Source organism: Salvelinus fontinalis, chromosome 12 (assembly GCF_029448725.1).
Source record: "Salvelinus fontinalis isolate EN_2023a chromosome 12, ASM2944872v1, whole genome shotgun sequence".
Lineage (NCBI taxonomy): Eukaryota > Metazoa > Chordata > Actinopteri > Salmoniformes > Salmonidae > Salvelinus > Salvelinus fontinalis.
Genome location: NC_074676.1, coordinates 36,636,241 through 36,650,004, shown reverse-complemented (window position 1 = coordinate 36,650,004; position 13,764 = coordinate 36,636,241). Strand labels below are relative to the sequence as shown.

Below are 13,764 nucleotides of genomic sequence, written 5' to 3'. Positions count from 1 at the left end.
CCTGCATTCAAAATGGATTACATTGATGTTCTCTCACCCATCTACACACAACATTTACATTATTTAGCAGACGCTCTTATCCAGAGCGACTTACAAATTGGAAAGTTCATACATATTCATCCTTGTCCCCCCGTGGGAATTGAACTCTGGTCCCCCCGTGGGAATTGAACCCACAACCCTGGCGTTGCAAGCCATGCTCTACCAACTGAGCCACACGGGACCACAATACCCCATAATGACAAAGTGAAAACATGTTTTTATAAATGTTTGCACATTTATTGAAAAATAAATACAGAAATATTTAATTTGCGTAAGTATTTATGCCCCTTTGCTGTAACACTCCAAATTGAGCTCAGGTGCATCCAATTTCCTTTGATCATTCTTGAGATGTCACTACAACTTCCTTGGAGTACACCTGTGGCAAATTCAATAGTTTAGACATGATTTAGAAAGAAACACATCTGTATATATAAGGTTTCAGAGCAGAAACTATACCATGAAGTTCAAGGAACTGTCCGTAGATCTCCAAGATAGAATTGTGATGAGGCATATATCTGGGCAAGGGTATAAAACAATTTCTAGAGTGTTGAACGTTTCCAAGAGCTCAGTGGTCTCCATCATTGGGAAATTGAAAAAAATGGAACAACCCAGACTCTGCTTAGAGCTGGTTGTCCGACCCAACTGAGCAAACTCTGACAAAACTAGAATGTTCCTTGTCTGAGATGGGAGAACCTGCTAGAAGGACAACAGTCTGTACAGCATTTTACAAATCTGGATTTGATGGGAGAGTGGCCAGACAGAAGCCAGTTCTTAAAAAAGGCAGATGACAGCACGCCTGGAGTTTGCAAAAAGGCATGTGAAAGACTGGTAGATTTTTTTTCTTCATGATATGGCAAGAATGCAAAGCGTTATGTCCGGAGAAAACCAGGCACAGCTCATCTCCCATCTAACACCATCCCTACCGTGAAGCATGGTGGTGGTGGCAGCATCATGCTATGGGGATGCTTTTCACAGGCAGGGAGACTACTAAGGACAGAGAGAACAATGAATGGAGGCAAATACAGGCAAATCCTTGATGAGAACCTGTTTCAGAGTGCAAATGACCTTAGACTGGAGGAGAAGATTTACGTTCCAACAGGACAATGACCCCATGCATACAGCCAAAGCAACAGTGGAATGGCTTCATAACAAGAATGTGAAAGTCCTTGAGTGGCCCAGCCAAAGCCCAGACTAGAATCCTAATGGAAATCTGTGGAAAGACTTGAAGATTGCTGTTTACCGCCTCTCCCCATCTAACTTAACAGAACTTGAGAAAATCTACAAGGAATAATGGGAGAAAATTCCAAAATCCAGATGTGCAAAGCTGATACAGACATACCCAAATGTGTTACTACAAAGGATTGACTCAGGGGTGTTAATACGGACAGTACCAGTCAAAAATTGACACACCTACTCATTCAAGGGTTTTTCTTTATTTTGACCATTTTCTACATTGTAGAATAATAGTGAAGACATCAAAACTATGAAATAACACATATGGAATCATGTAGTAACCAAAAAAGTGTGAAACAAATCAAAATATAATTTATATTTGAGATTCATCAAAGTAGCTACCCTTTGCCTTGATGACAGCTTTGCACACTCTTGGCATTCTCTCAACCAGCTTCATGAGGTAGTCATCTGGAATGCATTTCAATTAACAAGTGCGCCTTGTTCTAAGTGAATTTGTGGAATTTCTGTCCTTAATGCGTTTGTGCCAATCATTTGTGTTGTGACAAGGTAGGGGTTGTATACAGAAGATAGGCGTATTTGGTAAAATACCAAGTCCATATTATGGAAAGAACAGATCAAATAAGCAAAGAGAAATGACAGTCCATTATTACTTTATGACATGAAGGTCAGTCAATCTGGAAAATTTCAAGAACTTTGAAAGTGTCTTCAAGTGCAGTTGAAAAAACCATCAAGCATTATGATGAAACTGGCTCTCATGAGGACCGCCACAGGAAAGGAAGACTCCGAGTTACTTCTGCTGCAGAGGATAAGTTCATTAGAGTTACCAGCCAAATAAATGCTTCCCAGAGTTCAACTTAAACTGTTCAGAGGAGACTGCGTGAATCAGTACTTCATGGTCGTATTGCTGCAAAGAAACCACTACTAAAGGACACCAATAAGAAGAGATTTGCTTGGGCCACGAAACACAAGCAATGGACACAAGCAATGGAGACCGGTGTAAATCTGTCCTTTGGTCTGATGAGTCCATATTTGAGATTTTTGGTTCCGTGTCTTTGTGAGACACAGAGTAGGTGAACGGATGATCTCGGCATACGTAGTTCCCACCGTGAAGCATGGAGGAGGAGATGTGATGGTGTGGGGGTGCTTTGTTGGTGACACCGTTTGTGATTTATTTAGAATTCAAGGCACACTTAAACAGCATGGCTACCACAGCATTCTGCAGCGATACGCCATCCCATCTGGTTTGTGCTTAGTGGGACTATCATTTGATTTTCATCAGGACAATGACCCAACACACCTCCAGGCTGTGTAAGGGCTATTTGACCAAGAAGGAGAGTGATGGAGTGCTGCATCAAATGACCTGGCCTCCACAATCACCTGACCTCAACCCAATGAGATGGTTTGGGATGAGTTGGACCGCAGAGTGAAGGAAAAGTAGCCAACAAGTGCTCAGCATATGTGGGAACTTCAAGACTGTTGGAAAGGTATTCCAGGTTAAGTTGGTTGACAGAATGCCAATAGTGTGCAAAGCTGTCATCAAGGCAAAGGGTGGCTACTTTCAAGAATCTAAAATATATTCAGATTTGTTTAACACTTTTTTGGTTACTACATGATTCCATATGTGTTATTTCATAGTTTTGATATCTTCACTGGTATTCTACAATGTAGAAAATTGTAAAAATAAAGAAAAACCCTTGAATGAGTAGGTGTGTCAACTTTTGACTGTAACTGTATATAAATGAAATATTTAATTTACATTTTCAATACATTTGCTAAAATTTCGAAACATGTTTTCACTTTGTCATTATAGGGTATTATGTGTAAAACACAGCAAAATGAATAATTTCTGAATGCCCTGTACATGAATTAGAATGGTTGTCTGTTGAGCTATGTCAGTGTCATGAGAACAACAGGCAATTTGTTGAACACATCACAGTGTGGACATTATTTGGTTTAAAGGCATGAAATCGATGGGCTTCTCTGTATTGAATCATTTTATGAAGTGGGTTATGAACTAAAGGGGTTAATAGATGGATTGGGTAAGTCTAAAGATGAAGGTGGTTTGATAATTCCCATAACCTACGAACCCAGGGAGATCCAAGTAATCTAGGGCATAGTCTTCACTAATCACTCCCGACCCTTTGTCTCTGAATACCGCTCATTTGCAGGGTCAAATGTCACATCTAATGTTGGTTTGAATTAGTTTCACTAGCAACCAAAAAAGCTCACAAAGTTAGTTTGAACCATTGATACCCGTGGTAAAAACATATTATTCCTATGGGATTAGAACTAAAGGCTGAGTGTGCAGGGAACAGAGGAGAGAAGAGAGCTCTATATCTTGGCTTTTCCTAGGGCTGACTATTAAAGACTCCATATCGGACTAGAAAGCCGTACATTTACAACTTTAGAGACCTCATGAAATGTTGAGGTCACGTGGTTACATGTGGGTGGGATGGGTGTGGGATGTCATATTTCACATCAGGCCGTTCAACCCTGGCCAATCTTTTTAAGGCAGGGTGATTTGGGGGAGTCTGTCAGGGAGCGGAACAGCAGCAGGAGAGATAAAGGGTATCCTATGATTCAGGTTTGAGAAGTTAACTCAAACTTTGGTCAGTTCGGAGTTCAACACAGGATAACTGGTCATACGAATGTGGCTCACATTTTAGTCAGGTAAATGTCTATAGCAACGAATCCTTCAGAACTAACCTGCTCCGTGACAGGCTAACTCAGGACTAACTCCGTTTGTCTTGAATGAAGTCTCTAGGACCTGAGTTGATGACCAATGAAATGGGATTCTCTCACTCTCACAAGAATTGCGACATCGTCCCCTTCATTTGAGGAACTGATTAAATATTTTATGAATGAAATGTTTTTTTGTGTAAAAAAAAGAATAAGATGTTAAAGACGGCATTAACGATAAGAAAAAAGAGCACTTCAAAAAGCCTATTTCACAACATAGCCTGTTGAATTTGCAAGATAACTTTTCCTTCATTTTGATTTCGGCACAATTTTAAATGTGACACTGACTTGCCCATGGATTTATGTTTCAGTATTGTCTCAATTAAGAGTTTGGTGTTCGACCAGCCATGTGTGACTTACACACGCAGGCGGTCAAGCAATATCCGCTGTTGTAGTCCGCTGTTGTAGTGCGGATGAAACCTAAGCTGGAATGTGAAACTAACTGAATGTAACGTTCCTGACCTGTTTTCTGTTGTTTTTGTATGTGTATTTGGTCAGGGCGTGTGTTTTGGGTGGGCAGTCTATGTTTTCTGTTTCTATGTTGGTTTTGGGTTGCCTGGTATGGCTCTTAATTAGAGGCAGGTGGTTTGCGTTTTCCTCTAATTAAGAGTCATATTTAGGTAGGGTGTTCTCACTGTTTGTTTGTGGGTGATTGTCTTCCGTATCTGTGTTATGTTTGCACCATACGGGACTGTTTGGCTGTTCGTTATTTTGATGTAGTCTGTTCCTGTCCGTGAGTTTTACGTTGTAGTTAAGTAAGTTCATGTTCAGGTTTTCGTCTACGTCGTTTTTTTGTTTTGTAAATTTGTAAGTGTTTGTTTTCGTGTTGCCATCGTTGCAAATAAAGAGATGGCTTATTTCCCGAATGCTGCGTATTGGTCCACTGATCCTTCTCTCCTCTCCTCATCCGAGGAAGAGGAGAACGACAGCCCTTACACTGAAGCTGGTTAGCTTTAGAAAACCCTGAGTAGATCTAGCTTTCTTCGTATGATGCCCCTATAATATAGCCGTAAAGAGCAAAATATTTACCTGGAGGAGCCCACCTCTAGTCGTGACAGCTGTGTTTCTCTGGAGGTAAACCAGATCAGACAAGAAGTGGAATTAGGGTTTAGGTCTTCATTTCAGTGTCAGACACAGGACATTGTCTGGCTACTATTCTTACTGCCATGATTAGCTCCTCTGTGTCCCTGGCATGAAAATAGTTAATGTCATGTTCAGCAGTTGCTCTTCATCTATTACCATTTACAATAACTTGTATTAATTGTGATTTTTAGATCAGTTCGATTCTGTGTCCCCTCTAGGTACGTATATGCAGTGCTTGTCTTAGCACTCTTCCACCTCTCCTTTCATATTGAGGTAATATGTGCATACCTCAGACCAGATGAAGTACTGGTGTCTGGCTTGTGTCATCACAGTGTGGCCGGAGGAGATGCATTTCTCAGCTGTAGCCAGTTTGTCATGCAGCACTGCAGGGCCTACTGAACAACATCCAAATGAAAACACATTACAGTAAAATATGATTTAAAGCAACTGTTATCCTGCTGTGTGTAATCTCTTATATAGGAACCTGGCTTTGACCCTTTATGACTGAGAGTGCACCATAGTTCTGTCCAGTCATTGGGTTGCCTTGTTCCGTTTGGGATGGGGATGTCTCCTTTGAAGTTTCCTCAACTGAAAACTTTCACGTTTGTTAATTGAATGAGTGGATTTGCAAGTAAAAGGAGGTCTATGAAAACCCCAGATGGTCTTTTTTTGTTCTAGTTTCGTGAGGAATCCCTCAACTGGTTGCATTTATTAGAACTGGTGACGTCCATGGGTGCATCCCAAATGGCACCCTATTCCTTATAAACAGAGTGTACAAAATTAGGAACATCTGCTCTTTCAATGACAGACTGACCAGGTGAATCCAGGTCAAAGCTATGATCCCTTATTGATTGTCACTTGTTAAATGCACTTCAATCAGTGTAGATGAAGGGGTGGAGACAGGTTAAAGAAGGATTTTTAAGCCTTGAGACAACTAAGACATGGATTTTGTGTGTGCCTTTCAGAGGGTGAATGGGCAAGACAAAATATGTAAGTGCCGTTGAACAGGGTAGATGCCAGGCGCACCGGTTTGAGTGTGTCAAGAACTGCAATGCTCTTGGGTTTTTCACACTCAACAGTTTCCCGTGTGTATCAAGAATGGTCCAACACCCAAAGGACATCCAGCCAACTTGACACAACTGTGGGAAGCACTGAAGTCAACATGGGCCAGAATCCCTGTGGAACGCTTTCGACACCTTGTAGAGTCCATGCCCTGAAGAATTGAGTCTGTTCTGAGGGCAAAAGGGGGTGGTTTAACTTAAAATTACGAAGGTGTTCCTAATGTTTGGTATACTCAGTGTATCGCACTTGTTACGATGTACACTGAGAGTCGGGAAGCACGTTCAGGGAGTGAATACATTTAATAAATAAACGAACACAACAAGAAACATGACCAGCGCACCAACATGATACAGAAACAATGATGACTGGGGAAGAAACCAAAGGGAGTGACATACAGTTGGAGTCGGAAGTTGACATACACCTTAGCAAAATACATTTAAACTCCGTTTTTCACAATTCCTGACATTTAGTAAAAATTCCCTGTCTTAGGTCACTTAGGTTCACCACTTTATTTTAAGAACGTGAAATGTGAGAATAATAGTAGAGAGAATGATTCCCACATTCCCAGTGGGTCAGAAGTTTACATACACTCAATTTGAATTTGGTAGCATTGCCTTTAAATTGTTTAACTTGGGTCAAACATTTCGGGTAGCCTTCCGCAAGCTTCCCATAATAAGTTGGGTGAATTTTAGCCCAATCCTCCTGACAGAGCTGGTGTAACTGAGTCAGGTTTGAAGGCCTCTTTGCTCACACACACTTTTTCAGTTCTGCCCACAAATTATCTAGAGGATTGAGGTCAGGGCTTTGTGATGGCCACTCCAATACCTTGACTTTGTTGTCCTTACACCATTTTGCTACAACTTTGGAAGTATGCTTGGGGTCAGTGTCCATTTGGAAGACCCCTTAATTTTATTATTATTATTTTACCTTTATTTAACTAGGCAAGTCAGTTAAGAACTAATTCTTATTTCCAATGCTGGCCTAGGAACAGTGGATTAACTGCCTTGTTCAGGGGCAGAAGGACAGATTTTTACCTTGTTGGCTTGGGGATTCGATCTTGCAACCTTCCGGTTAATAGTCCAACGCTCTAACCACTAGGCTACCTGCCGACCAAGCTTTAACTTCCTGACTGATGTCTTGAGATGTTGCTTCAATACATCCACATAATTTTCCTGCCTCATGGTGCCATCTATTTTGTGACATGCACCAGTCCCTCCTGCAGCAAAGCACCCCCACAACATGATGCTGCCACCCCCGTGCTTCACGGTTGAGATGGTGTTCTTCGGCTTGCAAGCATCCCCTTTTTCCTCCAAACATAACGATGGTCTTTAGGGCTAAACAGTTCTATTTTTGATTCATCAGACCAGAGGATATTTCTCCAAAAAGTATGATCTTTGTCCCCATGTGCAGTTGCAAACCACAGTCTGGCTTTTTTGTGGCGGTTTTGGAGCAGTGGCTTCTTCCTTGCTGAGCGGCCTTTCAGGTTATGTCGATATAGGACTCTGTGGTTTTACTGTGGATATAGATACTTTTGTACCTGTTTCCTCCAGCATCTTCACAAGGTCCTTTGCTGTTGTTCTGGGATTGATTTGCACTTTTCGCATCAAAGTACGTTCATCTCTAGGAGACAGAACGCGTCTCCTTCCTGAGCGGTATGACGGCTGTGGTGTTTATTCTTACATACAACTGTTTGTATAGATGAACGTGGTACCTTCAGGCGTTTGGAAATTGCTCACAAGGATGAACCAGATTTGTGAAGGTCTACAATTTATTTTCTGAGGTCTTGGCTGATTTATTGTGATTTTCCCATGATGTCAAGCAAAGAGGCAGTGAGTTTGAAGGTAGGCCTTGAAATACATCCACAGGTACACATCCAATTGACTCAAAAAGACATGACATCATTTTCTGGAATTTTCCAAGCTGTTTAAAGGCACAGTCAACTTAGTGTATGTAAACTTCTGACCCACTGGAATTGTGATACACTGAATTATAGGTGAAATAATCTGTCTGTAAACAATTGTTGAAAAAATGACTTAGATGAAGTAGATGTCCTAACCCCACTTGCCAAAACTATAGTTTGTTAACAAGACATTTGTGGAGTGGTTGAAAAACGAGTTTGATGACTCTAACCTAAGTGTATGTTAACTTCCGACTTCAACTGTATAAAGGGCAGGTAATCAAGGAGGTGATGGAGTCCAGGTGAGTGTCATTATGCAGAGATGCGCAAAACGCTGGTGACAGGTGTGCGCCATAACAAGCAGCCTGGTGACCTAGAGGCCGGAGAGGGAACATAAGTGACAGCACTGCTTTTAACTTATGGGTTTTTACTTCCCTTTATATAAGTCTGATGACAGTCTTTCAATCAGAATATCTTGACTTTTGTTCCATATTGCTCCCCAAAATATAACACATTGTCTATTATAAAACATTCTCCAAATAGATCTAATTTGTGGGGGAAGTATGCCTATAGGCTAATCAGTCTATCACTGTCTCCAAGGGGAGTTTCCAGCTAACATGATCTAATACAACTAGCCTAAATAAAGATAATGGTAACTTCTCACCCCAATTCGTGTTATTGTGACTGTACCAACCACAATTTTTTTTATGACCTTTATCATTACCTCTATGAAACAGTAACACCATTGTTGTGAAACCACTTACCTAATACACATTCGTCTTCACTAATTATATTTAAATAATATATCATCATTTGGTGGGTGCTTATATTTGTCCTATTTCACACATGTACAAGTGTGTGTTAATACGCATGTGTGAATTGGAAATGTGTTTTTTTGCATATATTTTAAAGGACTCCCTAACTGTATAACAACAAGTCTGAATTTGCCTTGGACTGTGTGTGTTCCTAGCTTCCAACGGTAAGTCATGGCATGAGCAGCTATCTAGTCACATTCCACAGTGAGGAGACCACAGGTAAGCAGCGAGAGAGAGAGAGAGAGAGAGAGAGAGAGAGAGAGAGAGAAAGGAAGGAAGCACAGAAGACATCATGAATACACCCCAATACTGCCTTCTGATGTTGCTTATCTACTCGGGCGGACCCAATGCAGGTAGAATGGCTTTTATTTCCTGTGTGACACTTGACACTGTTAGGTTGTTTTTGAGGTGTGACAAGTCACGCGATGCAGGGGGGTTCGGTGGCCTACCCTTAGCTTGAAACTATCAGACAAGACGGGATCTGCCTGAGCTTGTCCTCTGTGTAATGCAATGGCCAACAAACACATAGGACTACATTGCTACAAAGGCCTCCATGTCTTGTTAATGCTGTGTTTTGTTTGATTAGATATGATATGAGATATTCTTTATGGAAGCTTTGTGGGAGTGTTATATGGACAGTGTGTGTAAGCCCTTGACCATCTGTTTGGCATGATCTTTGACAAAGGAGAAAACAATGTAGCACGATAATGGGGAAGTTGTTGTTATGATGAAATTATGTCACTTTTATCTGCTGTCCATAGGCCTACTAGAAATAGGGAAATGCCTGATATTTATAACACAATCTGAATGGCAAAGTTGAAATGGATGAGAAATGTTCTTAATGCCTGCCTCTACACAAAGTAAGCCCCAGTTCTGTGCATCACTTCCCTACAGGAGGTCATTTATCTATAGACATTGTTTGTTTTGCCCCTCTCAAACGTTGTTATATTATCAAATCAATCACATTTTTATTTTTCACATGCGCCAAATACAACAGGTATGAAATTCTTACTTACAAGATCTTAACCAACAATGCAGAGTTTTAAAAGTACGAAATTTGTGCAAAAAACAACAACAGTAACACAATAAAATAACAATAACGAGGCTATATACAAGGGGTAGCGGTACCAAGTCAAAGTGGAGGGGTACGGGTTAGTCAAGGTAATTGAGGCAACATGTACATGTAGGTAGGGGTAAAGTGACTATGCATAAATAATAAACAGAGTAGCAGCAGTGTATGTGAAGAGTGGGAAGGAATGTGAATGTATGTGTGTGTGTGTAGCGTCAATATGCATGTGTGTGCGTGTGTGTTTTGAGTGTGAGGTTAGTCCAGTGATTGTACATCGAGCCTGTGCAAGCGAGTCAGTGCTAAACATAGTAATAGATAATAATAAAATAAGGGGGTCAATGTAAATAGTCCTGGTAGCCATTCGATGAACTGTTCAGCAGTCTTATGGCTTGGGGGTAGAAGCTGTTAAGTCTTTTAAGCATTGTTTGTGCAGTTTTCTGGAAAATGTTTTTGATTACGTCACAAAGCAGGTTAACACAGTTCTCACACCAGACAAGATAAAGCCACTGTATCTAAACTTTCCTCTGTCATTTCTATGTCAACTTCTCTAGGAGCTCTGAATGGTATTAGCCCGTTCATAAGGCATTACGAAGGCTTGTCTTATGATCGTGAGGCCTTACACAGGAGACACCGGCGTGCCAAACGAGAGACCCAGCCTCAGGACCAGACACTGCAGCTGGACTTCAGAGCTTTTCTCAGGTACTGGACACAAGTGCAGGAGCTGCTGTTTCATTTCCTTTCCAATTGAGTATATAATTGTCAACACTTCTTTCAATGTTTGCTTCACTCTTTGTCCTTTGTGTCACACGATTGTTTACTGTAGGACCTTCCGGTTGCGTTTGAGGCGAGACACGACGGGATTCACAGAGCCTTTTGAAGTCTTCTCTGAAAATATATCAAGTACAGCAGACCTCTCCCATCTATATTCTGGAGAACTTGAAGGTATATGACACTTCAGGGATTCGTGGCTTTATAATCCAACATATTGTAGCCTGCCTCCCCTCAATCTGCCTATCAGTCTCTCTCCCCCCTCCATCTCTCCCTAACTCCCACCTGTCTGTTTCTCACCAGATGAGAAGGGATCTTCCTGTCACGGCTCGGTCATCCAGGGCCAGTTTGAGGGTTCTGTCCTCACAGCCAATGGAACGTATTACATAGAGCCCGTCCACAGATACACCAGCCAGCCCACACAACACCACTCCGTCATCTACCATGAGGACGACATGGGTAAGAGAAGACTGTTGAACATCTAATTAATGTTCTTCTCAAGTGTAATGCAGCCGTTTTCTTTTCTTCTCAAGTGCAATGCAGCCGTTTTTATCTCAATATCAAATCATCTCTGTGTAAAAATGAAGTACCTTACTGTGATTGTTTTCAACTTAAGCAGTCAAAAATAGTCTAATGGGAGAGATATGTAACCTGAAAACTAGCTGTTATTGGCAGTGAGGTTTGAAACTCTCTTTGTTATTGGTCTATTAACTTATACCGCATGGTGATGTCGCCAGGCAGGCCAAAACTCCACCCATACAAAACAAGCTGAAATTTCAGGTGATCTTTCCAAACAGCTCTTACACTAAAATGGCATTATCACCATTTTCACAACGTTCACAGTATTATTCCAACCTCATAGTGTGGACATATATAAAACACAGGAAAATCAGTTTGACTGCACTGGGCCTTTAACGGCTATATTGCTTCCCCGAAATGATAATGGTCTATTTCAAACGAATCTCAAAATATCTCTCCTATTGCGTCACATGTGTGTATCCACCCTTCCTCATTTTTGCAATAAAGAAATCAATATAAACCTATAATCAGACCATGAACTCATCTACCAAAGGTTAGGATGACATACAGTGCATTCGGAAAGTTTCCAGACCACTTCACTTTTTCCACATTTTGTTACGTTACAGCCTTATTCTAATATTGATTAAATTGTTTTTCCCCACATCAATCTACACACAATACCCCATAATGACAGAGCAAAAACATTTTTTTAGAAATTGGAAGGTGAACCCATCCCTGAGAACCTGTGGGCTCTGGAGCAGGTTTCATCAAGGATCTCTCTGTACTTGGCTCTGTTCATCTTTCCCTCGATCCTGACTAGTCTCCCAGTCCCTGCCGCTGATGCTGCCACCACCGTGCTTCACCATAGGGAGGGTGCCAGGTTTCCTCCAGACGTGACACCTGGCATTCAGGCCAAAGAGTTCAATCTTGGTTTCATCAGACCAGAGAATCTTGTTTCTCATGTTTTAGGTGCCCTTTTGGCAAACTCCAAGCGGGCTGTCATGTGCCTTTTAATGAAGAGTGGCTTCAGTCTGTCCACTCTACCATAAAGGCCTGATTGGTCGAGTGCTGCAGAGATGGTTGTATTTCTGGAAGGTTCTTCCAACAGGGGAACTCTGGAGCTCTGTCAGTGACCGTCCGGTTGTTGGTCACCTCCCTGACCAAGGCTCTTCTCCACAGATTGCTCAGTTCGGCTGGGCGGCCAGCTCTGGGAAGAGTCTTGGTAGTTCCAAACTTCTTCCATTTAAGAATGATGGAGGCCACTGTGTTCTTGGGGACCTTCAATGCTGCAGACATTGGTACCCTTCCCCAGATCTGTGCCTCAACACAATCCTGTCTCTGAACTTTACGGACAATTCCTTCGACCTCATGGCTTGTTTTTTTTCTCTGACATGCACTGTCAACTGTGGGACCTTGTATAGACAGGTGTGTGCCTTTCCCAATCATGTCCAATCAATTGAATTTACCACAGGTGGACTCCAATCAAGTTGTAGAAAAACCTCAAGGATGACCAATGGAAACAGGATGCACCTGAGCTCAATTTTGAGTCTTATAGCAAAGTGTCTGAATAATTTATTTGTAATAAATTTGCAAACATGACTAAAAACCTCTTTTCCATTTCTCATTATAGGATATTGTGTGTAGATTGATGAGGGAAAAAAGTATTTAATCCATTTTAGAATAAGGCTGTAATGTAACAAAATGTGGAAAAGGGGAGGGGGTCTGAATACTTTTCGAATGCACTGTATTTTATGACATCATGTTCAGATGAAATTGGACTAATGGTCAATGTCATGGCCTGATGCCTCCTACTCCTTACCACACAAAACCAGGGCAGATCAGCAGAGAAGATCCTGCTCCAGGGCCAGACTAATGACTGTCAATGGTTCCCTATCTTTCCTTTTAGCCTAACCCAGTCTAAAGCCTTAAACCAGTAGGCTGTGAGCCGGGGTTACAGTGGGTCAGTGATGCAGTCAATCTCTGTGCTATTTAGAGCAGAAAGGGTTAACGGGTTAACAGCAGAGTCCTCTTATGGAGCTCTGGGGGGTGGGAGGTGGAGACTCACTCAGAGCTCCAGCCAAAGAGAAAAAAAACCTGAGCTGGTGTGAGGAAGGAGGAGGAGTGTCAGGTGACCTGGCATCCTCCCAGGGCTGTGAACCCTTGGAGCTGGTTCTCATAGCGATTTTATATTAGGATCGCATCTGAGAGGTTTGGCCAGGTGGCACTCATTGGAAAGCTGTCATCGTGTGTGTGTGTTGTGTGTTGTGTGTTGTGTGTGTGTGTGTGTGTGTGTGTGTGTGTGTGTGTGTGTGTGTGTGTGTGTGTGTGTGTGTGTGTGTGATTAATTCCAGGAAAGAGGTGGAACAATATTGCGCACACAAAACCAAGACCCCCTGCTTGTACTGGAGTCTTCTCAAGGTTTTTGCCTCCACCTCCCCTAAAATAGCCCAAAGCCAAACTGTACATTTTAGAGGTTTGCTGATGCTGGTTGTAGACAATGTTCTGTACTTTTATACACTTGCCAATATACAGTATAAGCAGGAAGTTATATGGTATGTGATATTTCATTGAAACACAGT

The 13,764-nt window shown here is 41.7% G+C and overlaps 1 protein-coding gene across 1 annotated transcript in view; it reads left to right on the top strand.

Annotated features, from left to right (window-relative positions):
• The first annotated feature begins 7,431 nt into the window (after positions 1-7,431).
• si:ch1073-396h14.1 (disintegrin and metalloproteinase domain-containing protein 10) overlaps positions 7,432-13,764 on the top strand; it is a 67,327-nt gene continuing 60,994 nt past the window's right edge. The window contains exons 1-4 of the mRNA XM_055940581.1: positions 7,432-9,182; positions 10,450-10,597; positions 10,722-10,840; positions 10,970-11,125. Of these exons, the coding sequence (XP_055796556.1) occupies positions 9,122-9,182; positions 10,450-10,597; positions 10,722-10,840; positions 10,970-11,125 (484 nt within the window). The 5' untranslated portion in view covers positions 7,432-9,121. The remainder of the gene's footprint in view (positions 9,183-10,449; positions 10,598-10,721; positions 10,841-10,969; positions 11,126-13,764) is intronic.